Source organism: Procambarus clarkii, chromosome 50 (assembly GCF_040958095.1).
Source record: "Procambarus clarkii isolate CNS0578487 chromosome 50, FALCON_Pclarkii_2.0, whole genome shotgun sequence".
NCBI lineage: Eukaryota > Metazoa > Arthropoda > Malacostraca > Decapoda > Cambaridae > Procambarus > Procambarus clarkii.
In genome coordinates this window covers 5566925-5591924 of record NC_091199.1, presented here as the reverse complement: position 1 = coordinate 5591924, position 25000 = coordinate 5566925, and the positions used below count along the sequence as shown (strand labels likewise).

Here is a 25000-nt window from a genome sequence, read left to right as displayed (position 1 = left end):
AGTGTGCGATAGACGAGTTTCAGTGTGCGATGGACGAGTTTCAGTGTACGATGAACGAGTTTCAGTGTACGATGGACGAGTTTCAGTGTACGATGAACGAGTTTCAGTGTACGATGGACGAGTTTCAGTGTACGATGGACGAGTTTCAGTGTACGATGGACGAGTTTCAGTGTATGATGGACGAGTTTCAGTGTGCGATGGACGAGTTTCAGTGTACGATGGACGAGTTTCAGTGTACGATGGACGAGTTTCAGTGTGCGATGGACGAGTTTCAGTGTACGATGAACGAGTCTCAGTGTACGATGGACGAGTTTCAGTGTGCGATGGACGAGTTTCAGTGTATGATGGACGAGTTTCAGTGTACGATGGACAAGTTTCAGTGTGCGATGGACAAGTTTCAGTGTACGATGAACGAGATTCAGTGTACGATGGACGAGTTTCAGTGCACGATCAACGAGTCTCAGTGCACGATGAACGAGTCTCAGTGCACGATCAACGAGTCTCAGTGCACGATCAACGAGTCTCAGTGCACGATCAACGAGTCTCAGTGCACGATCAACGAGTCTCAGTGCACGATCAACGAGTTTCAGTGTACGGTCAACGAGTCTCAGTGCACGATCAACGAGTTTCAGTGAACGATCAACGAGTTTCAGTGAACGATCAACGAGTTTCAGCTTCAGTCAGCTTCAAACTGACTCTGTGTATTAGTTAAGTCTTGGATATATGAGAAATATAAGAGCCATTAAGAGCGTAATATAGTGGTATATAGAGTCATCAGCTTAGCCACCTGAGCCAAGCTTGACGAAGCTTGACAAGCTGCTGTCAAGCTGCTAAATGTGAAGTTAGGCGTAATTGGGAGATAGAATACCAGTGATAATATATAATGTTCTTGCTTAGTGTGTGTTTGTGTGTGTGTGTGTCTGTCTGTCTGTCTGTCTGTCTGTCTGTCTGTCTGTCTGTCTCTCTCTCTCTCTCTCTCTCTCTCTCTCTCTCTCTCTCTCTCTCTCTCTCGCTCTCTCACTGCTATGTCACCTCTCTCCCCCCTCCCTCTCCCCTCTTGACGTTGCTATGGTAATATACCCTCCCGTCAACTTTTCCCAGCCTCTGAACCACGCCACACTCTCCCTTACTCTCCCTTACTCTCCCTTACTCACCCTGATTCCCCTCCCTACTCTATCTGGCTCTTCACTACTCTACTCTCCCCCACTCTCTCCTGCTCTTTCTCTAGCTCTGCCTTATTCATCCTGACTCTCTCTCTGGTGTACCTCTCCACCACTCACAGGATCAGTATGGGGTGCACAATAACCCACCACAGGATCAGTATGGGGTGCACAATAACCCACCACAGGATCAGTATGGGGTGCACAATAACCCACCACAGGATCAGTATGGGGTGCACAATAACCCACCACAGGATCAGTATGGGGTGCACAATAACCCACCACAGGATCAGTATGGGGTGCACAATAACCCACCACAGGATCAGTATGGGGTGCACAATAACCCACCACAGCATCAGTATGGGGTGCACAATAACCCACCACAGCATCAGTATGGGGTGCACAATAACCCACCACTCACAGGATCAGTATGGGGTGCACAATGAACCAACACACACAAGATAAGTATCGGGCGCACAATAAACCAGTATATATATATATAAGACAGGAAACTTGAGACGGTACAGTGTATACCAAATGTAACACAGAAGACTGTGATCTGAAACACCGCGTATGTTACAGTGAATACCACCGTTCTCCCTTATATCTAGCTAGATAGAAAACGTACAATTAAACCAATGATAAGGGTAAACTTGCTCATTTTCAGTAGTAGCACAAACCAGTCTTTTTTTTTATGTGTGTAATTACCTAAGTGTAATTACCTAAGTGTAATTACCTAAGTGTAGTTACAGGATGAGAGCTACGCTCGTGGTGTCCCGTCTTCCCAGCACTCTTTGTCATATAACGCTTTGAAACTACTGACGGTCTTGGCCTCCACCACCTTCTCACTTAACTTGTTCCAACCGTCTACCACTCTGTTTGCGAAAGTGAATTTTCTTATATTTCTTCGGCATCTGTGTTTAGCTAGTTTAAATCTATGACCTCTTGTTCTTAAAGTTCCAGGTCTCAGGAAGTCTTCCCTGTCGATTTTATCAATTCCTGTTACTATTTTGTATGTAGTGATCATATCACCTCTTTTTCTTCTGTCTTCTAGTTTTGGCATATTTAATGCCTCTAACCTCTCCTCGTAGCTCTTGCCCTTCAGTTCTGGGAGCCACTTAGTAGCATGTCTTTGCACCTTTTCCAGTTTGTTGATGTGCTTCTTAAGATATGGGCACCACACAACAGCTGCATATTCTAGCTTTGGCCTAACAAAAGTCGTGAACAATTTCTTTAGTATATCGCCATCCATGTATTTAAAAGCAGTTCTGAAGTTAGAAAGCGTGGCATAGGCTCCTCGCACAATATTCTTTATGTGGTCCTCAGGCCCCTCACACTGACACCCCAGCCACGACCCTCACACTAATACCCCAGCCACGACCCTCACACTAATACCCCAGCCACGACCCCCACACTAATACCCCAGCCACGACCCTCACACTAATACCCCAGCCACGACCCTCACACTAACACCCCAGCCACGACCCTCACACTAATACCCCAGCCACGACCCTCACACTAATACCCCAGCCACGACCCTCACACTAACACCCCAGCCACGACCCTCACACTGACACCCCAGCCACGACCCTCACACTAATACCCCAGCCACGACCCTCACACTAATACCCCAGCCACGACCCTCACACTAACACCCCAGCCACGACCCTCACACTAATACCCCAGCCACGACCCTCACACTAACACACCAGCCACGACCCTCACACTAACACACCAGCCACGACCCTCACACTAACACACCAGCCACGACCCTCACACTAACACACCAGCCACGACCCCCACACTAACACACCAGCCACGACCCCCACACTAACACACCAGCCACGACCCTCACACTAACACACCAGCCACGACCCCCACACTAACACACCAGCCACGACCCTCACACTAACACACCAGCCACGACCCTCACACTAACACCCCAGCCACGACCCTCACACTAACACACCAGCCACGACCCTCACACTAACACACCAGCCACGACCCTCACACTAATACCCCAGCCACGACCCTCACACTAACACACCAGCCACGACCCTCACACTAACACACCAGCCACGACCCTCACACTAACACACCAGCCACGACCCTCACACTAATACCCCAGCCACGACCCTCACACTAACACACCAGCCACGACCCTCACACTAACACACCAGCCACGACCCTCACACTAACACACCAGCCACGACCCCGACACGAACACACCAGCCACGACCCTCACACTAACACACCAGCCACGACCCTCACACTAACACCCCAGCCACGACCCTCACACGAACACACCAGCCACGACCCTCACACTAACACCCCAGCCACGACCCCCACACTAACACACCAGCCACGACCCCCACACTAACACCCCAGCCACGACCCCCACACTAACACACCAGCCACGACCCCCACACTAACACACCAGACACGACCCCCACACAAACACACCAGCCACGACCCTCACACTGACACACCAGCTACGACCCTCACACTGATACACCAGCCACGACCCTCACACTAACACACCAGCCACGACCCTCACACTAACACACCAGCCACGACCCCCACACTAACACACCAGCCACGACCCTCACACTAACACACCAGCCACGACCCTCACACTAACACACCAGCCACGACCCCCACACTAACACACCAGCCACGACCCCCACACTAACACACCAGCCACGACCCTCACACTAACACACCAGCCACGACCCTCACACTAACACACCAGCCACGACCCCCCACACTAACACACCAGCCACGACCCTCACACTAACACACCAGCCACGACCCTCACACTAACACACCAGCCACGACCCTCACACTAATACCCCAGCCACGACCCTCACACTAACACACCAGCCACGACCCTCACACTAACACACCAGCCACGACCCTCACACTAACACACCAGCCACGACCCCCACACGAACACACCAGCCACGACCCTCACACTAACACACCAGCCACGACCCTCACACTAACACACCAGCCACGACCCTCACACTAACACACCAGCCACGACCCTCACACTAACACACCAGCCACGACCCTCACACTAACACACCAGCCACGACCCCCACACTAAAACACCAGCCACGACCCCCACACTAACACACCAGCCACGACCCTCACACTGACACACCAGCCACGACCCCCACACTAACACACCAGCCACGACCCCCACACTAACACACCAGCCACGACCCTCACACTAACACACCAGCCACGACCCTCACACTAACACACCAGCCACGACCCTCACACTAACACACCAGTCACGACCCTCACACTAACACCCCAGCCACGACCCCTCACACTAACACCCCAGCCACGACCCTCACACTAACACCCCAGCCACGACCCTCACACTAACACCCCAGCCACGACCCTCACACTAACACCCCAGCCACGACCCTCACACTAACACACCAGCCACGACCCTCACACTAACACACCAGCCACGACCCCCACACTAACACACCAGCCACGACCCTCACACTAACACCCCAGCCACGACCCTCACACTAACACAGCAGCCACGACCTCCACACTAACACACCAGCCACGACCCTCACACTAACACAGCAGCCACGACCCCCACACTAACACACCAGACACGACCCCCACACTAACACACCAGCCACGACCCTCACACTAACACACCAGCCACGACCCTCAAACTAACACACCAGCCACGACCCCCATACTAACACACCAGCCACGACCCTCAAACTAACACACCAGCCACGACCCCCATACTAACACCTCAGCCACGACCCTCACACTAACACACCAGCCACAACCCCCACACTAACACACCAGCCACGACCCTCACACTAACACACCAGCCACGACCCTCACACTAACACACCAGCCACGACCCTCACACTAACACACCAGCCACGACCCTCAAACTAACACACCAGCCACGACCCCCATACTAACACACCAGCCACGACCCTCAAACTAACACACCAGCCACGACCCCCACACTAACACACCAGCCACAACCCCCACACTAACACACCAGCCACGACCCTCACACTAACACACCAGCCACGACCCTCACACTAACACACCAGCCACGACCCTCACACTAACACACCAGCCACGACCCTCACACTAACACACCAGCCACGACCCTCACACTAACACACCAGCCACGACCCTCACACTAACACACCAGCCACGACCCCCACACTAACACACCAGCCACGACCCCCACACTAACACACCAGCCACGACCCCCACACTAACACACCAGCCACGACCCTCACACTAACAAGGGTATCAGACCATGGCCTGGTGGCCCAGAGGACCACACGGGTATCAGACCATGGCCTGGTGGCCCAGAGGACCACACGGGTATCAGACCATGGCCTGGTGGCCCAGAGGACCACACGGGTATCAGACCATGGCCTGGTGGCCCAGAAGACCACACGGGTATCAGACCATGGTCTGGTGGCCCAGAGGACCACACGGGTATCAGACCATGGCCTGGTGGTCCAGAGGACCACAAGGGTATCAGACCATGGTCTGGTGGCCCAGAGCACCACACGGGTATCAGACCATGGCCTGGTGGCCCAGAGGACCACACGGGTATCAGACCATGGCCTGGTGGCCCAGAGGACCACACGGGTATCAGACCATGGCCTGGTGGCCCAGAGGACCACACGGGTATCAGACCATGGCCTGGTGGCCCAGAGGACCACAGGGGTATCAGACCATGGTCTGGTGGCCCAGAGGACCACAAGGGTATCAGACCATGGCCTGGTGGCCCAGAGGACCACACGGGTATCAGACCATGGCCTGGTGGCCCAGAGGACCACAGGGGTATCAAACCATGGCCTGGTGGCCCAGAGCACCACACGGGTATCAGACCATGGTCTGGTGGCCCAGAGCACCACACGGGTATCAGACCATGGCCTGGTGGCCCAGAGCACCACACGGGTATCAGACCATGGTCTGGTGGCCCAGAGCACCACACGGGTATCAGACCATGGCCTGGTGGCCCAGAGCACCACACGGGTATCAGACCATGGTCTGGTGGCCCAGAGGACCACAAGGGTATCATACCATGGTCTGGTGGCCCAGAGGACCACAAGGGTATCAGACCATGGTCTGGTGGCCCAGAGGACCACAAGGGTATCAGATCATGGTCTGGTGGCCCAGAGGACCACAAGGGTATCACACCATGGTCTGGTGGCCCAGAGGACCACAAGGGTATCATACCATGGTCTGGTGGCCCAGAGGACCACAAGGGTATCAGACCATGGTCTGGTGGCCCAGAGGACCACAAGGGTATCAGACCATGGTCTGGTGGCCCAGAGGACCACAAGGGTATCAGACCATGGTCTGGTGGCCCAGAGCACCACACGGGTATCATACCATGGCCTGGTGGCCCAGAGCACCACACGGGTATCAGACCATGGCCTGGTGGCCCAGAGGACCACAAGGGTATCAGACCCTGGCCTGGTGGCCCAGATTGAACAAGAGCAACCTGGAACTCGCAGGTCCATTGTTCATCACAGTGAAATGGATCAAGTCATATCATCACCAGACTAACAGACCTTGTCACAGTTCGAATCCCACTTGGCTTAACTTACTCACCACAGGATCAGTATCGGGGGGGGGGGGGTGCAGAATCGCCTAGAATAAGACAAGGATTAACAAGAGTCATTAATCACCAGGTCCGGTGATTAATGCCAATCATCAGGTGATTGGCAGCCATCACAGCTGAGGAGTAGAAGGGGGGGAGGGGAGAGAGAGAGAGAGAGAGAGAGAGAGAGAGAGAGAGAGAGAGAGAGAGAGAGAGAGAGAGAGAGAGAGAGAGAGAGAGAGAGAGAGAGAGAGAGAGAAGAGAGACAGAGACAGAGAGAGAGAGAACACTTTCCCTACCTACACAATCGCCCTGAATAATTCTCACGGCTGGGTTAGCAGTCAGAAAAAGCCATTCCAGCAGAAGGTGGTGAGCAAATGAACTCAATCTTTGCAAACCCTAATTTGAAAGAGACACCACTCACCCCAGCACTAAGTCCTCCTTCACACCTGGAAGCCTTGAAGTCTAACACCACTAAACGAACCAGACAAGACAAGGCAGTTTTCCACACTGCTCAGTACCTTAAAAGTCAGCTTGACCTTAAAATACTGAACATGTTTCAATATATTAACCCAAACCATTTATTAAAAGGGTTCAAAGTCAGGTAGAAAATAGGTGATAAACCACTTAACCAGATTATCTTAGTCCAGTCACTCAACCAGATTATCTTAGTCCAGTCACTCAACCAGATTATCTTAGTCCAGTCACTCAACCAGATTATCTTAGTCCAGTCACTCATCCAGATTATCTTAGTCCAGTCACTAAACCAGATTATCTTAGTCCAGTCACTCAACCAGATTATCTTAGTCCAGTCACTCAACCAGATTATCTTAGTCCAGTCACTCAACCAGATTATCTTAGTCCAGTCACTCAACCAGATTATCTTAGTCCAGTCACTCAACCAGATTATCTTAGTCCAGTCACTCAACCAGATTATCTTAGTCCAGTCACTCAACCAGATTATCTTAGTCCAGTCACTCAACCAGATTATCTTAGCCCAGTCACTAAACCAGATTATCTTAGTCCAGTCACTCAACCAGATTATCTTAGTCCAGTCACTCAACCAGATTATCTTAGTCCAGTCACTCAACCAGATTATCTTAGTCCAGTCACTCAACCAGATTATCTTAGTCCAGTCACTCAACCAGATTATCTTAGTCCAGTCACTCATCCAGATTATCTTAGTCCAGTCACTAAACCAGATTATCTTAGTCCAGTCACTAAACCAGATTATCTTAGTGCAGTCACTCAACCAGATTATCTTAGTCCAGTCACTCAACCAGATTATCTTAGTCCAGTCACTCATCCAGATTATCTTAGTCCAGTCACTCATCCAGATTATCTTAGTCCAGTCACTCATCCAGATTATCTTAGTCCAGTCACTAAACCAGATTATCTTAGTCCAGTCATTCAACCAGATTATCTTAGTCCAGTCACTCAACCAGATTATCTTAGTCCAGTCACTAAACCAGATTATCTTAGTCCAGTCATTCAACCAGATTATCTTAGTCCAGTCACTCAACCAGATTATCTTAGTCCAGTCACTCATCCAGATTATCTTAGTCCAGTCACTCAACCAGATTATCTTAGTCCAGTCACTCATCCAGATTATCTTAGTCCAGTCACTCATCCAGATTATCTTAGTCCAGTCACTCATCCAGATTATCTTAGTCCAGTCACTCAACCAGATTATCTTAGTCCAGTCACTAAACCAGATTATCTTAGTCCAGTCACTCATCCAGATTATCTTAGTCCAGTCACTCATCCAGATTATCTTAGTCCAGTCACTAAACCAGATTATCTTAGTCCAGTCACTAAACCAGATTATCTTAGCCCAGTCACTCATCCAGATTATCTTAGTCCAGTCACTAAACCAGATTATCTTAGTCCAGTCACTCATCCAGATTATCTTAGTCCAGTCACTCAACCAGATTATCTTAGTCCAGTCACTCATCCAGATTATCTTAGTCCAGTCACTCAACCAGATTATCTTAGTCCAGTCACTCATCCAGATTATCTTAGTCCAGTCACTCATCCAGATTATCTTAGTCCAGTCACTCATCCAGATTATCTTAGTCCAGTCACTCATCCAGATTATCTTAGTCCAGTCACTCAACCAGATTATCTTAGTCCAGTCACTCAACCAGATTATCTCGGCCAATAATTATCTTAATGAAGCAGTTATCTCCCAGCGAGTATTGACTTATCTCACACACAGATAATTACCATAGTACGGTAGTGACGCTTTACGATAAATTATATTTCAGGGTAATTATACTCCACAAAAATTAACAATTATACTCAAAGGGATTTACCAGTTATACCTTATGATGATTATACCTCACGGCAATTAATAACTAATCTTCACTATAATTATTTATTATATCATCCTGTTATCAACCATTAAACCTAACGGGAATTAGTAGTTATAATTGAAGGTAATTATACTTGAGGTTAATTACACTTCAGGCAATATAAACATTACAATAATTAGACCTAGACGTGATTATATCCCCCCAAAGGTAATTATATTTTCACCTGTGCAAATTATTGCCACTGTAATTTCACAACGAATTTTATATATTAAAAAATTCCTAACACATTCATGCGCATTGTGTCTATAAATTAGGTAATTAAATATATCATATTTGACTCAGATGAGCTTTTTATGACCCAACCCTCACACACACACACACACACACACACACACACACACACACACACACACACACACACACACATGCACACACACACACACACACACCACACATGCACGCGCACACACACACACACATGCACACACACACACACACACACACAACACACATGCACGCACACACACACACACACACATGCACGCACACACACACTCACGCACAGGTGGAAATCTAGGGGACACAGGTGGAAATTGAGTGCCCAAATGAGCCATAGAGACACTAGAAAGAATTTTTTTAGTGTCAGAGTAGTAGACAAATGGAATGCATTAGGCAGTGATGTGGTGGAGGCTGAGTTCATACACAGCTTCAAGTGTAGATATGATAGAGCCCAGTAGACTTAGGAACCTGTACATTAGTTGATTGACAGTTGAAAGGCGGGACCAAAGAGCCAGAGCTCAACCACCGCAAGCACAGCTAGGTAAGTACAACTAGGTAAGTACATACACACACAGGGAACTACCTAACAGGAAGGAGCCAGAGAGTTACGGTAAGGGGCGAGAAGTCGGACTGGCGAACAGTAACAAGTGGAGTACCACAAGGATCGGTGCTGGGACCAATTCTATTTCTTGTATATGTTAACGACATGTTTACAGGCGTAGAGTCCTACATGTCGATGTTTGCGGATGACGCAAAGTTGATGAGAAGAGTTGTGACAGATGAGGATTGCAGGATCCTCCAAGAGGACCTGAACAGGTTGCAGAGATGGTCAGAGAAATGGCTACTGGACTTCAACACGAGCAAATGTAAAGTTATGGAAGTGGGACTAGGTGATAAGCGACCCAAGGGACAGTACACAATGAAGGGGAACTGCCTACCTGTGACGACGCGAGAAAGAGACCTGGGTGTGGACGTAACACCTAATCTATCTCCTGAGGCACATATAAATAGGATAACGACAGCAGCGTACTCTACACTGGCAAAAATTAAAACATCATTCAGAAACCTAAGTAAGGAAGCATTTAGGGCGCTTTACACTGCCTACTTGAGGCCAGTCTTAGAGTATGCCGCGCCAACATGGAGTCCCCACCTGAAGAAACACATAAGGAAATTGGAAAAGGTTCAGAAGTTTGCAACGAGATTCGTCCCAGAGTTACGAGGGATGGGGTATGAGGAGCGCCTGAAGGAACTGAGCCTTACGTCACTAGAAAAGAGAAGGTAGAGGGGGGACATGATAGGAACGTATAAAATACTCAGGGGAATTGACAGAGTGGACATAGACGAAAAGTTCACACGCAATAGTAACAGAACGAGGGGACATGGGTGGAAGCTGGAAACTCAGGTGAGTCGGAAGGAAGTTTTCCTTTAGCGTGAGAGTAGTGGGAAAATGGAATGCAGTTAAGGAGCAGGTTGTGGTAGCAAATACTATTCATAATTGTAAAACTAGGTATGATAGGGAAATGGGACCAGAGTCATTGCTGTAAACAACCGATGGCCCGAAAGGCGGGATCCAAGAGTCAATGCTCGCTCCTGCAGACACAAATAGGTGAGTACACTGCATGAAAACTCCTACTGAAGAGAGATAACTGCCATTACCAATTATTATGTTCTCTATTGTTATCAAAACTGCAATAATATATATGTAGGTGAAAAAAATAATATATATGTGCAAAAAGTGTGCCGTTCATTAATTACCCAAATCCTTTATTTGATTTATTCATCGTTAAAATATATTTTGTTTCAATAAATGCTTTACTATTTTGTAATAATATTCTAACATCTTTTCTCTCCTTTACCAGAGAGGAGATATCTGAGTGACACTCCTCTGTCACTCCCTGGCTGAGTGACACACCTCTGTCACTCACTGGCTGAGTGACACTCCTCCGTCACTCCCTGGCTGAGTGACACACCTCCGTCACTCCCTGGCTGAGTGACACTCCTCCGTCACTCCCTGGCTGAGTGACACACCTCCGTCACTCCCTGGCTGAGTGACACACCTCCGTCACTCCCTGGCTGAGTGACACACCTCCGTCACTCCCTGGCTGAGTGACACACCTCCGTCACTCCCTGGCTGAGTGACACACCTCCGTCACTCCCTGGCTGAGTGACACACCTCCGTCACTCCCTGGCTGAGTGACACACCTCCGTCACTCCTTGGCTGAGTGACACACCTCCGTCACTCCCTGGCTGAGTGACACACCTCCGTCACTCCTTGGCTGAGTGACACACCTCCGTCACTCCCTGGCTGAGTGACACTCCTCCGTCACTCCCTGGCTGAGTGACACACCTCCGTCACTCCTTGGCTGAGTGACACACCTCCGTCACTCCCTGGCTGAGTGACACACCTCCGTCACTCCCTGGCTGAGTGACACACCTCCGTCACTCCCTGGCTGAGTGACACTCCTCCGTCACTCCCTGGCTGAGTGACACACCTCTGTCACTCCCTGGCTGAGTGACACTCCTCCGTCACTCCCTGGCTGAGTGACACTCCTCCGTCACTCCCTGGCTGAGTGACACTCCTCCGTCACTCCTTGGCTGAGTGACACACCTCCGTCACTCCCTGGCTGAGTGACACTCCTCCGTCACTCCCTGGCTGAGTGACACTCCTCTGTCACTCCCTGGCTGAGTGACACTCCTCCGTCACTCCTTGGCTGAGTGACACACCTCCGTCACTCCCTGGCTGAGTGACACTCCTCCGTCACTCCCTGGCTGAGTGACACTCCTCCGTCACTCCCTGGCTGAGTGACACTCCTCCGTCACTCCCTGGCTGAGTGACACTCCTCCGTCACTCCCTGGCTGAGTGACACTCCTCTGTCACTCCCTGGCTGAGTGACACTCCTCCGTCACTCCCTGGCTGAGTGACACTCCTCCGTCACTCCCTGGCTGAGTGACACTCCTCCGTCACTCCCTGGCTGAGTGACACTCCTCCGTCACTCCCTGGCTGAGTGACACTCCTCCGTCACTCCCTGGCTGAGTGACACTCCTCTGTCACTCCCTGGCTGAGTGACACACCTCTGTCACTCCCTGGCTGAGTGACACTCCTCCGTCACTCCTTGGCTGAGTGACACACCTCCGTCACTCCCTGGCTGAGTGACACTCCTCCGTCACTCCCTGGCTGAGTGACACTCCTCCGTCACTCCCTGGCTGAGTGACACTCCTCTGTCACTCCCTGGCTGAGTGACACTCCTCCGTCACTCCCTGGCTGAGTGACACACCTCCGTCACTCCCTGGCTGAGTGACACTCCTCTGTCACTCCCTGGCTGAGTGACACACCTCCGTCACTCCCTGGCTGAGTGACACTCCTCCGTCACTCCCTGGCTGAGTGACACTCCTCAGTCACTCCCTGGCTGAGTGACACTCCTCTGTCACTCCCTGGCTGAGTGACACTCCTCCGTCACTCCCTGGCTGAGTGACACTCCTCTGTCACTCCCTGGCTGAGTGACACTCCTCTGTCACTCCCTGGCTGAGTGACACTCCTCTGTCACTCCCTGGCTGAGTGACACTCCTCTGTCACTCCCTGGCTGAGTGACACTCCTCTGTCACTCCCTGGCTGAGTGACACACCTCCGTCACTCCCTGGCTGAGTGACACACCTCCGTCACTCCCTGGCTGAGTGACACACCTCCGTCACTCCCTGGCTGAGTGACACACCTCCGTCACTCCTTGGCTGAGTGACACTCCTCTGTCACTCCCTGGCTGAGTGACACACCTCCGTCACTCCCTGGCTGAGTGACACACCTCCGTCACTCCCTGGCTGAGTGACACACCTCCGTCACTCCCTGGCTGAGTGACACACCTCCGTCACTCCTTGGCTGAGTGACACACCTCCGCCACTCCTTGGCTGAGTGACACTCCTCTGTCACTCCCTGGCTGAGTGACACGCCTCCGTCACTCCCTGGCTGAGTGACACGCCTCCGTCACTCCCTGGCTGAGTGACACACCTCCGTCACTCCCTGGCTGAGTGACACACCTCTGTCACTCCCTGACTAAGTGAGACACCTCCGTCACTCCCTGAGTGACACACCTCCGTCACTCCCTGAGTGACACACCTCCGTCACTCCCTGAGTGACACACCTCCATCACTCCCTGACTGAGTGAGACACCTCCGTCACTCCCTGACTGAGTGACACACCTCCGTCACTCCCTGGCTGAGTGATACAAATCCGTCACTCCCTGAGTGAGTGACACACCGCCGTCACTCCCTGACTGAGTGACACACCTCTGTCACTCCCTGAGTGACACTTCTCCGTCATTTTCTGACTGAGTGACACACCTCCGTTACTCCCCGGCTGAGTGACACCTCCGTCACTACCTGAGTGACACACCTCCATCACTCCGTGACTGAGTGACACACCTCCGTCACTCCCTGACTGAGAGACACACCTCCGTCACTCCCCGGCTGAGTGACACACCTCCGTCACTCCTTGACTGAGTGACACACCTCCGTCACTCCCTGGCTGAGTGACACACCTCCGTCACTCCCTGACTAAGTGACACACCTCCGTCACTCCCTGACTGAGTAACACCTCCGTCACTCCCTGGCTGAGTGACACACCTCCGTCACTACCTGACTGAGTGACACACCTCCGTTACTCCCTGGCTGAGTGACACACCTCCGTCACTCCCTGGCAGAGTGACACCTCCGTCACTCCCTGACTGAGTAACACACCTCCGTCACTCCCTGGCTGAGTGACACACCTCCGTCACTCCCTGACTGAGTGACACCTCCGTCACTCCCTGACTGAGTAACACACCTCCGTCACTCCCTGGCTGAGTGACACACCTCCGTCACTCCCTGACTGAGTGACACCTCCGTCACTCCCTGGCTGAGTGACACACCTCCGTCACTCCCTGACTGAGTGACACCTCCGTCACTCCCTGGCTGAGTGACACACCTCCGTCACTACCTGACTGAGTGACACACCTCCGTTACTCCCTGGCTGAGTGACACACCTCCGTCACTCCCTGGCTGAGTGACACACCTCCGTCACTCCCTGGCTGAGTGTCACACCTCCGTCACTACCCGAGTGACACACCCCTGACTGAGTGACACACCTCCGTTACTCCCTGGGTTAAGGAGGGGTTATAGAGGGGTAGGGACGAGGTAGGGAATGGTAAGGGAGGGAGAGGGGCGGGCAGGCGCTGCCTTACCCCCCCCCCCTCCCCCTGGGGTGGGGGAGTGAAGTGTTGACAATCTCTCTCCGCTCCATTATAACACTGTTATTATTTTAACATAAAATTACATTAAGCCTTTTAAGTTTGTTTTAATAACATTATCACAATTACTTTAACAATGTGTGAAGTGTGTTCAGTGAGAGGGTTGAGAGAGGCTTGGTGGTGGGCGGCCAGTACTGGCCTGCTGGTGACGCGGGCAGCGAGGCTCCTGCTGGCACCACCCTTCCTGCTAGTAGGGCTCCTGGTGAGGTCGCTGGGGGCGGCGTGCCGCAGGGGGTCGCTGGGGGCGGCGTGCCGCAGGGGGTCGCTGGGGGCGGCGTGCCGCAGGGGGTCGCTGGGGGCGGCGTGCCGCAGGGGGTCGCTGGGGGCGGCGTGCCGCAGGGGGTCGCTGGGGGCGGCGTGCCGCAGGGGGTCGCTGGGGGCGGCGTGCCGCAGGGGGTGGTTGTTGCCGGGGGTGGGAGCGGTGGCGGCACTGGGGGTGTCAGCGAGGAACCTCAGTGTTGCCTTAGAGAGAGAGAACTTGGCCCTGCAGCAGGTGCTGGCGCGCCGCAGCTGGCTGCTGGCCCTCGCGCAGCTGCTGTGGCCCCAGCAGGAGGCCGGCCAGGCCAGCCAGGGCGTGCTGGCCAACACGGTACACCTCCTCGCCCTGTACCGGCGCTGGTGGTACCACCTGCACCTCAGGTTCCAGCTCTACTACCTGGGCCTGGTGCCTGCAGGTGGGTACTGGTACGTCCTGGGCCCACCACTGCTCCCCCTGGTCTTGGTGGGCACGTGTGTCGGCCTCCACTACCTGGCACGGCAGGCCGGAGCCGTGCTCGTCACGCCTGGCGCCGGCGTTACTATCGACAACATGGACGTCACTGTTGACAGCAAAGACGCCAGAGGCGCCAATAAGGACGCCAGTGGCGCCAACATAGACGCCAGTGGCGCCAACATAGACGCCAGTGGCGCCAACATAGACGCCAGTGGCGCCAACATAGACGCCAGTGGCGCCAACATAGACGCCAGTGGCGCCGACGAAGATACCAGTGGCGCCAACAGGAGAGTGAGAGTGGCAGCCCTGATGGACACAGGACGGTTATTCTGCGATGACTGCAGAAAGTGTGTCCATCCCTCCGTGCTCACTATACCTCCTCCTAATGGAGACTGGAACTGCTCGGCGCTTCTCTACATCACCGGCGCCGGACTCTTAGGCTTCCTGCCCTTTCCCTTCGGCTGCATCGGCTGCCTGTGCCTAGGCCTAGGGGCCTACCATGACTACACGGCCTCGAACAAGGCCTATGCTCGGGAGGAGTACTTCAAGGACCGCTGCTCCATGTGCGGACACCCACACACCTGGTACGAGCAAAACTTGTATTGATATACCAGAACGGTCCACTATGGCGGCTCACTCACCTTCGTCCCATGCTTCTGCTGACGCCTTATAGGCGCTGCCGGATCCAATCTTAATTTTTTTAATTAATGAGGCCCCAAGTGAAGGGGGCCCCTAAGGTGGTGGTGGCCCCCCCGGACCCCCCTCCCCAATGTGCTGGTGGCCCTGGACCCCCCCCTCTCCCAAGGGGGGGGGGGTGGCCCCAGTCCCCCAAAATGGCAGTTGGGGGGGGGGGGCGAGGCCCCCTGGAATGGGGAATTCCCATTACCATTCTCCTCCTGGAATGGGGAATTCCCATTACCATTCTCCCCCTGGAATGGGAATGGGCCCCTCAGTCCATTCCCGCCACAATGGACGAGGGGGGGGGGGGTGAGGGGGCCCAAGGATAGCTGTGACAGGTTCAGTCATGATTAGTTTGGTGAAATTAATTTAAAATATTAATTTACATTTTTTTGTTTAAAACAAAAATAATATGTAAGTGAAAAAATATCATTGTTGGCATCGCTTCATGCAGGTCGGCGTTCAATCCCCGAACTTCCAAGTGATTGGGCACCAATTCTTCCCCCCCCCCACCGTCCCATCTCAAATCCTTATCCTGACCCCTTCCCAGTGCTGTATAGTCGTAATGGCTTGGTGCTTTCTCCTGATGGTTCCTTCCCCCCTCGTCCATGTTGATTTCGAGTCCGCCTTCCCCCTCGTCCGCCGAAGGAGGAGGACTTCGCAGAGAATCGCCGAAGGAGGAGGACTTCGCAGAGAATCGCCGAAGGAGGAGGACTTCGCAGAGAATCGCCGAAGGAGGTTCCATTATGATATCTCTTCCATTATGATATCGAAATCTTGTGGTCGGCGTCGTCCTGCCGAAACGGAGCTACATGCCACGAGTGGCAGGAATCCAGGTCATCCGTGCATGTTAGGGTTATACCGAGGTCACGCCCCCCCCCCCTCTCTCTGGGTCAAATTGCTGACCCTCCTCAGGACGCAACTCCACCAGAAGCTGGGTACCCACGTAACTCCTGGGGGACCTATTTACTGCTAGGTGGGCAGGAGCATTAGGTGAAAAGAAACGCGCTCAACCATTTTTTTCCCGCCCGGGATTCGAACCCAGAATTCTCGATTGTGCGACGAGAACGAATCCGACTATACTACCTGGACCCATTTACTTCCAGACGTAGGACGCAGCTAGGAGCGTAGGACGCAGCTAGGAGCGTAGGACGCAGCTAGGAGCGTAGGACGCAGCTAGGAGCGTAGGACGCAGCTAGGAGCGTAGGACGCAGCTAGGAGCGTAGGACGCAGCTAGGAGCGTAGGACGCAGCTACGGGCGTAGGACGCAGCTACGGGCGTAGGACGCAGCTAGGAGCGTAGGACGCAGCTACGGGCGTAGGACGCAGCTAGGAGCGTAGGACGCAGCTACGGGCGTAGGACGCAGCTAGGAGCGTAGGACGCAGCTACGGGCGTAGGACGCAGCTACGGGCGTAGGACGCAGCTAGGGGCGTAGGACGCAGCTAGGGGCGTAGGACGCAGCTAGGAGCGTAGGACGCAGCTAGGAGCGTACCTTGGTTACCTTACCTTGAGGTGCTTCCGGGGCTTAGTGTCCCCGCGGCCCGGTCGTCGACCAGGCCTCCTGGTTGCTGGACTGATCAACCAGGCTGTTAGACGCGGCTGCTCGCAGCCTGACGTATGAGTCACAGCCTGGTTGATCAGGTATCCTTTGGAGGTGTTTGTCAAGTTCTCTCTTGAACACTGTGAGGGGTCGGCCAGTTATGTCCCTTATGTGTAGTGGAAGCGTGTTGAACAGTCTCGGGCCTCTGATGTTGATAGTTCTCTCTTGAACACTGTGAGGGGTCGGCCAGTTATGTCCCTTATGTGTAGTGGAAGCGTGTTGAACAGTCTCGGGCCTCTGATGTTGATAGTTCTCTCTTGAACACTGTGAGGGGTCGGCCAGTTATGTCCCTTATGTGTAGTGGAAGCGTGTTGAACAGTCTCGGGCCTCTGATGTTGATAGTTCTCTCTTGAACACTGTGAGGGGTCGGCCAGTTATGCCCCTTATGTGTAGTGGAAGCGTGTTGAACAGTCTCGGGCCTCTGATGTTGATAGTTCTCTCTTGAACACTGTGAGGGGTCTGCCAGTTATGTCCCTTATGTGTAGTGGAAGCGTGTTGAACAGTCTCGGGCCTCTGATGTTGATACAGTTCTCTCTCAGAGTACCTGTTGCACCTCTGCTTTTCAACGGGGGTATTCTGCACATCCTGCCATGTCTTCTGGTCTCATGTGATGTTATTTCTGTGTGTAGGTTTGGGACCAGCCCCTCAATTATTTTCCACGTGTAAATTATTATGTATCTCTCCCGCCTGCGCTCAAGGGAGTACAGATTTAGGCTCTTTAGTCGGTCCCAGTAATTTAGATGTTTTACTGAGTGGATTCTAGCAGTAAAGGATCTCTGCACGCTCTCCAGGTCAGCAATTTATCCAGCTTTGAAAGGGGCTGTCATTGTGCAGCAGTACTCCACTCTAGAGAGCACAAGCGTTTTGAAAAGTATCATCATCGGTATAGCATCTTTAGTGTGAAAAATTCTTGTTATCCAACCTGTCATTTTTCTTGCAGTTGTGACGGCTACTTTATTGTGTTCTTTAAAGGTAAGGTCTTCCGACATGAGTACACCCAGATCCTTTACATTGCCTTTTCGTTCTATGTTATGATTTGCCTGTGTTTTGTACGTGGTTTCTGTTTTTATATTTTCAATTTTTCCGTAGCGCATGAGCTGGAACTTATCCTCATTAAACACCATATTATTTTCTGTAGCCCATAGAAAGACCTGATCTACATCTGATTGGAGGTTTGCCGTGTCCTCTATGTTGCCAACTCTCATGAAAATCCTAGTGTCATCTGCAAAGGATGATACAGTGCTATAGGTTGTGTTCTGGTCTATGTCCGATATGAGGATGAGAAAAAGTACTGGAGCAAGCACAGTACCCTGGGGGACTGAGCTCTTCACGGTTGATGGGCTGGATTTTATTTTGTTGACTATTACACATTGGGTTCTGTTGGTCAGGAAATTGTAGATCCATCTGCCTATTTTCCCGGTAATTCCTTTTGAACGCATTTTATGTGCAATAACACCATGGTCACATTTATCAAAAGCTTTTGCGAAATCTGTGTAAATTACATCAGCGTTTTGTTTGTCTTCCATAGCATCTAATGCCATATCATAGTGGTCCAGCAACTGTGACAGGCAAGAGTGCCCTGTTCTGAAACCATGTTGTCCGGGGTTATGGAGATGCTGTGATTCCATGTATTTTGTGATCTTACTTCTTAGCACACTCTCAAAAAAATTTATAATGTGGATGTTAGTGCTATCGGTCTGTAATTTTTTGCCTCTGCCTTATTTCCTCCTTTATGAAGTGGTGCTATCTCTGCTGTTTTTAGTATATCAGGAATAACGCCAGTATCTAGGCTTTGTCTCCACAGAATGTGGAGGGCCTGCGATAGTGGTTTTTTACAGTTCTTGATGAATATGGAGTTCCAAGAATCCGGACCTGGTGCAGAGTGCATAGGCATACTGTTTATGGCTTCTTCAAAATCTAGTGGGGATAGGGCGACGTCTGATATATGATTTGATGTTGGTATCATATCCATGAAAAAAGCGAAGGACACAGCTAGGGGCGTAGGACGCAGCTAGGAGCGTAGGACGCAGCTAGGAGCGTAGGACGCAGCTAGGGGCGTAGGACGCAGCTAGGAGCGTAGGACACAGCTAGAGGTGTAGGACGCAGCTAGGAGCGTTGGACGCAGCTAGGAGTGTAGGACGCAGCTATGGGCGTAGGACGCAGCTAGGAGCGTAGGACGCAGCTAGGGGCGTAGGACGCAGCTAGGAGCGTAGGACGCAGCTAGGGGCGTAGGACGCAGCTAGGAGCGTAGGACGCAGCTAGGGGCGTAGGACGCAGCTAGGAGTGTAGGACGCAGCTAGGGGCGCAGGACGCAGCTAGGGGCGTAGGACGCAGCTAGGAGCGTAGGACGCAGCTAGGAGCGTAGGACGCAGCTAGGGGCGTAGGACGCAGCTAGGAGCGTAGGACGCAGCTAGGGGCGTAGGACGCAGCTATGGGCGTAGGACGCAGCTAGGAGCGTAGGACGCAGCTAGGAGCGTAGGACGCAGCTAGGGGCGTAGGACGCAGCTAGGAGCGTAGGACGCAGCTAGGGGCGTAGGACGCAGCTAGGAGCGTAGGACGCAGCTACGAGTGTAGGACGCAGCTAGGGGCGTAGGACGCAGCTAGGGGCGTAGGACGCAGCTAGGAGCGTAGGACGCAGCTAGGGGCGTAGGACGCAGCTAGGAGTGTAGGACGCAGCTAGGGGCGTAGGACGCAGCTAGGGGCGTAGGACGCAGCTAGGGGCGTAGGACGCAGCTAGGGGCGTAGGACGCAGCTAGGGGCGTAGGACGCAGCTAGGGGCGTAGGACGCAGCTAGGAGTGTAGGACGCAGCTAGGGGCGTAGGACGCAGCTAGGGGCGTAGGACGCAGCTAGGGTCGTAGGACGCAGCTAGGGGCGTAGGACGCAGCTAGGGGCGTAGGACGCATCTAGGAGCGTAGGACGCAGCTAGGGGCGTAGGACGCAGCTAGGGGCGTAGGACGCAGCTAGGAGCGTAGGACGCAGCTAGGGGCGTAGGACGCAGCTAGGAGCGTAGGACGCAGCTAGGGGCGTAGGACGCAGCTATGGGCGTAGGACGCAGCTAGGAGCGTAGGACGCAGCTAGGAGCGTAGGACGCAGCTAGGGGCGTAGGACGCAGCTAGGGGCGTAGGACGCAGCTAGGAGTGTAGGACGCAGCTATGGGCGTAGGACGCAGCTAGGAGCGTAGGACGCAGCTAGGGGCGTAGGACGCAGCTAGGAGCGTACGACGCAGCTAGGAGTGTAGGACGCGGCTAGGAGCGTAGGACGCAGCTAGGGGCGTAGGACGCAGCTAGGGGCGTAGGACGCAGCTAGGGGCGTAGGACGCAGCTAGGGGCGTAGGACGCAGCTAGGAGCGTAGGACGCAGCTAGGAGCGTAGGACGCAGCTAGGAGCGTAGGACGCAGCTAGGAGTGTAGGACGCAGCTAGGAGCGTAGGACGTAGGACACAGCTAGGAGCGTAGGACGCAGCTAGGAGTGTAGGACGCAGCTAGGAGTGTAGGACGCAGCTAGGAGTGTAGGACGCAGCTAGGAGCGTAGGACGCAGCTAGGAGCGTTGGACGCAGCTAGGGGCGTAGGACGCAGCTAGGAGCGTAGGACGCAGCTAGAGGCGTAGGACGCAGCTAGGGGCGAAGGACGCAGCTAGGGGCGTAGGACGCAGCTAGGGGCGTAGGACGCAGCTAGGAGCGTAGGACGCAGCTAGGGGGCGTAGGACGCAGCTAGGGGCGTAGGACGCAGCTAGGGGCGTAGAACGCAGCTAGGGGCGTAGAACGCAGCTAGGAGCGTAGGACGCAGCTAGGGGCGTAGGACGCAGCTAGGAGCGTAGGACGCAGCTAGGGGCGTAGGACGCAGCTATGGGCGTAGGACGCAGCTAGGAGCGTAGGACGCAGCTAGGAGCGTAGGACGCAGCTAGGGGCGTAGGACGCAGCTAGGAGCGTAGGACGCAGCTAGGGGCGTAGGACGCAGCTAGGAGCGTAGGACGCAGCTACGAGTGTAGGACGCAGCTAGGGGCGTAGGACGCAGCTAGGGGCGTAGGACGCAGCTAGGAGCGTAGGACGCAGCTAGGGGCGTAGGACGCAGCTAGGAGTGTAGGACGCAGCTAGGGGCGTAGGACGCAGCTAGGGGCGTAGGACGCAGCTAGGGGCGTAGGACGCAGCTAGGGGCGTAGGACGCAGCTAGGGGCGTAGGACGCAGCTAGGGGCGTAGGACGCAGCTAGGAGTGTAGGACGCAGCTAGGGGCGTAGGACGCAGCTAGGGGCGTAGGACGCAGCTAGGGTCGTAGGACGCAGCTAGGGGCGTAGGACGCAGCTAGGGGCGTAGGACGCATCTAGGAGCGTAGGACGCAGCTAGGGGCGTAGGACGCAGCTAGGGGCGTAGGACGCAGCTAGGAGCGTAGGACGCAGCTAGGGGCGTAGGACGCAGCTAGGAGCGTAGGACGCAGCTAGGGGCGTAGGACGCAGCTATGGGCGTAGGACGCAGCTAGGAGCGTAGGACGCAGCTAGGAGCGTAGGACGCAGCTAGGGGCGTAGGACGCAGCTAGGGGCGTAGGACGCAGCTAGGAGTGTAGGACGCAGCTATGGGCGTAGGACGCAGCTAGGAGCGTAGGACGCAGCTAGGGGCGTAGGACGCAGCTAGGAGCGTACGACGCAGCTAGGAGTGTAGGACGCGGCTAGGAGCGTAGGACGCAGCTAGGGGCGTAGGACGCAGCTAGGGGCGTAGGACGCAGCTAGGGGCGTAGGACGCAGCTAGGGGCGTAGGACGCAGCTAGGAGCGTAGGACGCAGCTAGGAGCGTAGGACGCAGCTAGGAGCGTAGGACGCAGCTAGGAGTGTAGGACGCAGCTAGGAGCGTAGGACGTAGGACACAGCTAGGAGCGTAGGACGCAGCTAGGAGTGTAGGACGCAGCTAGGAGTGTAGGACGCAGCTAGGAGTGTAGGACGCAGCTAGGAGCGTAGGACGCAGCTAGGAGCGTTGGACGCAGCTAGGGGCGTAGGACGCAGCTAGGAGCGTAGGACGCAGCTAGAGGCGTAGGACGCAGCTAGGGGCGAAGGACGCAGCTAGGGGCGTAGGACGCAGCTAGGGGCGTAGGACGCAGCTAGGAGCGTAGGACGCAGCTAGGGGGCGTAGGACGCAGCTAGGGGCGTAGGACGCAGCTAGGGGCGTAGAACGCAGCTAGGGGCGTAGAACGCAGCTAGGAGCGTAGGACGCAGCTAGGGGCGTAGAACGCAGCTAGGAGCGTAGGACGCAGCTAGGGGCGTAGGACGCAGCTAGGGGCGTAGAACGCAGCTAGGGGCGTAGAACGCAGCTAGGAGCGTAGAACGCAGCTAGGAGCGTAGGACGCAGCTAGGGGCGTAGGACGCAGCTAGGAGCGTAGAACGCAGCTAGGAGCGTAGGACGCAGCAAGGAGCTTAGGACGCAGCTAGGAGCGTAGAACGCAGCTAGGAGCGTAGGACGCAGCTAGGAGCGTAGAACGCAGCTAGGAGCGTAGGACGCAGCTAGGAGCGTAGGACGCAGCTAGGAGCGTAGGACGCAGCTAGGGGCGTAGTACACAGCTAGGAGCGTAGGACGCAGCTAGGAGCGTAGGACGCAGCTAGGGGCGTAGAACGCAGCTAGGGGCGTAGAACGCAGCTAGGGGCGTTGAACGCAGCTAGGAGCGTAGGACGCAGCTAGGGGCGTAGAACACAGCTAGGAGCGTAGGACGCAGCTAGGAGCGTAGGACGCAGCTAGGGGCGTAGAACGCAGCTAGGGGCGTAGAACGCAGCTAGGGGCGTAGAACGCAGCTAGGGGCGTAGAACGCAGCTAGGGGCGTTGAACGCAGCTAGGAGCGTAGGACGCAGCTAGGGGCGTAGAACACAGCTAGGAGCGTAGGACGCAGCTAGGAGCGTAGGACGCAGCTAGGGGCGTAGAACGCAGCTAGGGGCGTAGAACGCAGCTAGGGGCGTAGAACGCAGCTAGGGGCGTAGAACGCAGCTAGGGGCGTTGAACGCAGCTAGGAGCGTAGGACGCAGCTAGGGGCGTAGAACGCAGCTAGGAGCGTAGGACGCAGCTAGGAGCGTAGGACGCAGCTAGGGGCGTAGAACGCAGCTAGGGGCGTAGAACGCAGCTAGGGGCGTAGAACGCAGCTAGGGGCGTAGAACGCAGCTAGGGGCGTTGAACGCAGCTAGGAGCGTAGGACCCAGCTAGGGGCGTAGAACGCAGCTAGGAGCGTAGGACGCAGCTAGGAGCGTAGGACGCAGCTAGGGGCGTAGAACGCAGCTAGGGGCGTAGAACGCAGCTAGGGGCGTAGAACGCAGCTAGGGGCGTTGAACGCAGCTAGGAGCGTAGGACGCAGCTAGGGGCGTAGAACGCAGCTAGGAGCGTAGGACGCAGCTAGGGGCGTAGAACGCAGCCAGGGGCGTAGAACGCAGCTAGGGGCGTAGAACGCAGCTAGGGGCGTTGAACGCAGCTAGGAGCGTAGGACGCAGCTAGGGGCGTAGAACGCAGCTAGGAGCGTAGGACGCAGCTAGGGGCGTAGAACGCAGCTAGGGGCGTAGAACGCAGCTAGGGGCGTAGGACGCAGCTAGGGGCGTTGAACGCAGCTAGGAGCGTAGGACGCAGCTAGGGGCGTAGAACGCAGCTAGGAGCGTAGAACGCAGCTAGGAGCGTAGGACGCAGCTAGGGGCGTAGAACGCAGCTAGGAGCGTAGGACGCAGCTAGGGGCGTAGAACGCAGCTAGGAGCGTAGAACGCAGCTAGGAGCGTAGGACGCAGCTAGGAGCGTAGGACGCAGCTAGGAGCGTAGGACGCAGCTAGGGGCGTAGAACGCAGCTAGGGGCGTAGGACGCAGCTAGGAGCGTAGGACGCAGCTAGGAGCGTAGAACGCAGCTAGGGGCGTAGAACGCAGCTAGGGGCGTAGAACGCAGCTAGGGCGTAGAACGCAGCTAGGAGGCGTAGAACGCAGCTAGGAGCGTAGAACGCAGCTAGGGCGTAGAACGCAGCTAGGAGCGTAGAACGCAGCTAGGAGCGTAGAACGCAGCTAGGAGCGTAGAACGCAGCTAGGGGCGTAGAACGCAGCTAGGGGCGTAGAACGCAGCTAGGAGCGTAGAACGCAGCTAGGAGCGTAGAACGCAGCTAGGGAGCGTAGAACGCAGCTAGGAGGCGTAGAACGCAGCTAGGAGCGTAGAACGCAGCTAGGAGCGTAGAACGCAGCTAGGAGCGTAGAACGCAGCTAGGAGCGTAGAACGCAGCTAGGAGCGTAGAACGCAGCTAGGAGCGTAGAACGCAGCTAGGAGCGTAGAACGCAGCTAGGAGCGTAGAACGCAGCTAGGAGCGTAGAACGCAGCTAGGAGCGTAGAACGCAGCTAGGAGCGTAGAACGCAGCTAGGGAGC

General features: G+C 54.6%; 3 protein-coding genes across 3 annotated transcripts in view; 2 read left to right on the top strand and 1 right to left on the bottom strand.

Annotated features, from left to right (window-relative positions):
* Nucleotides 1-635, top strand: part of LOC138351579 (putative leucine-rich repeat-containing protein DDB_G0290503) — a 1002-nt gene extending 367 nt beyond the window's left edge. The window contains exon 1 of the mRNA XM_069303376.1: nucleotides 1-635. This exon is cut by the window's left edge and continues 367 nt beyond it. Within this exon, the coding sequence (XP_069159477.1) occupies nucleotides 1-635 (635 nt within the window).
* The window catches only part of LOC123749575 (uncharacterized), a 68668-nt gene that overhangs the window by 30437 nt on the left and 13231 nt on the right, over nucleotides 1-25000 (bottom strand). The window lies entirely within an intron of this gene.
* On the top strand, nucleotides 7161-8947 carry LOC123749574 (uncharacterized). Its single transcript, XM_069303375.1, has 2 exons — nucleotides 7161-7311; nucleotides 7419-8947. Exons 1-2 carry the CDS (start codon nucleotides 7161-7163, stop codon nucleotides 8945-8947), a joined length of 1680 nt encoding a protein of 559 aa, XP_069159476.1.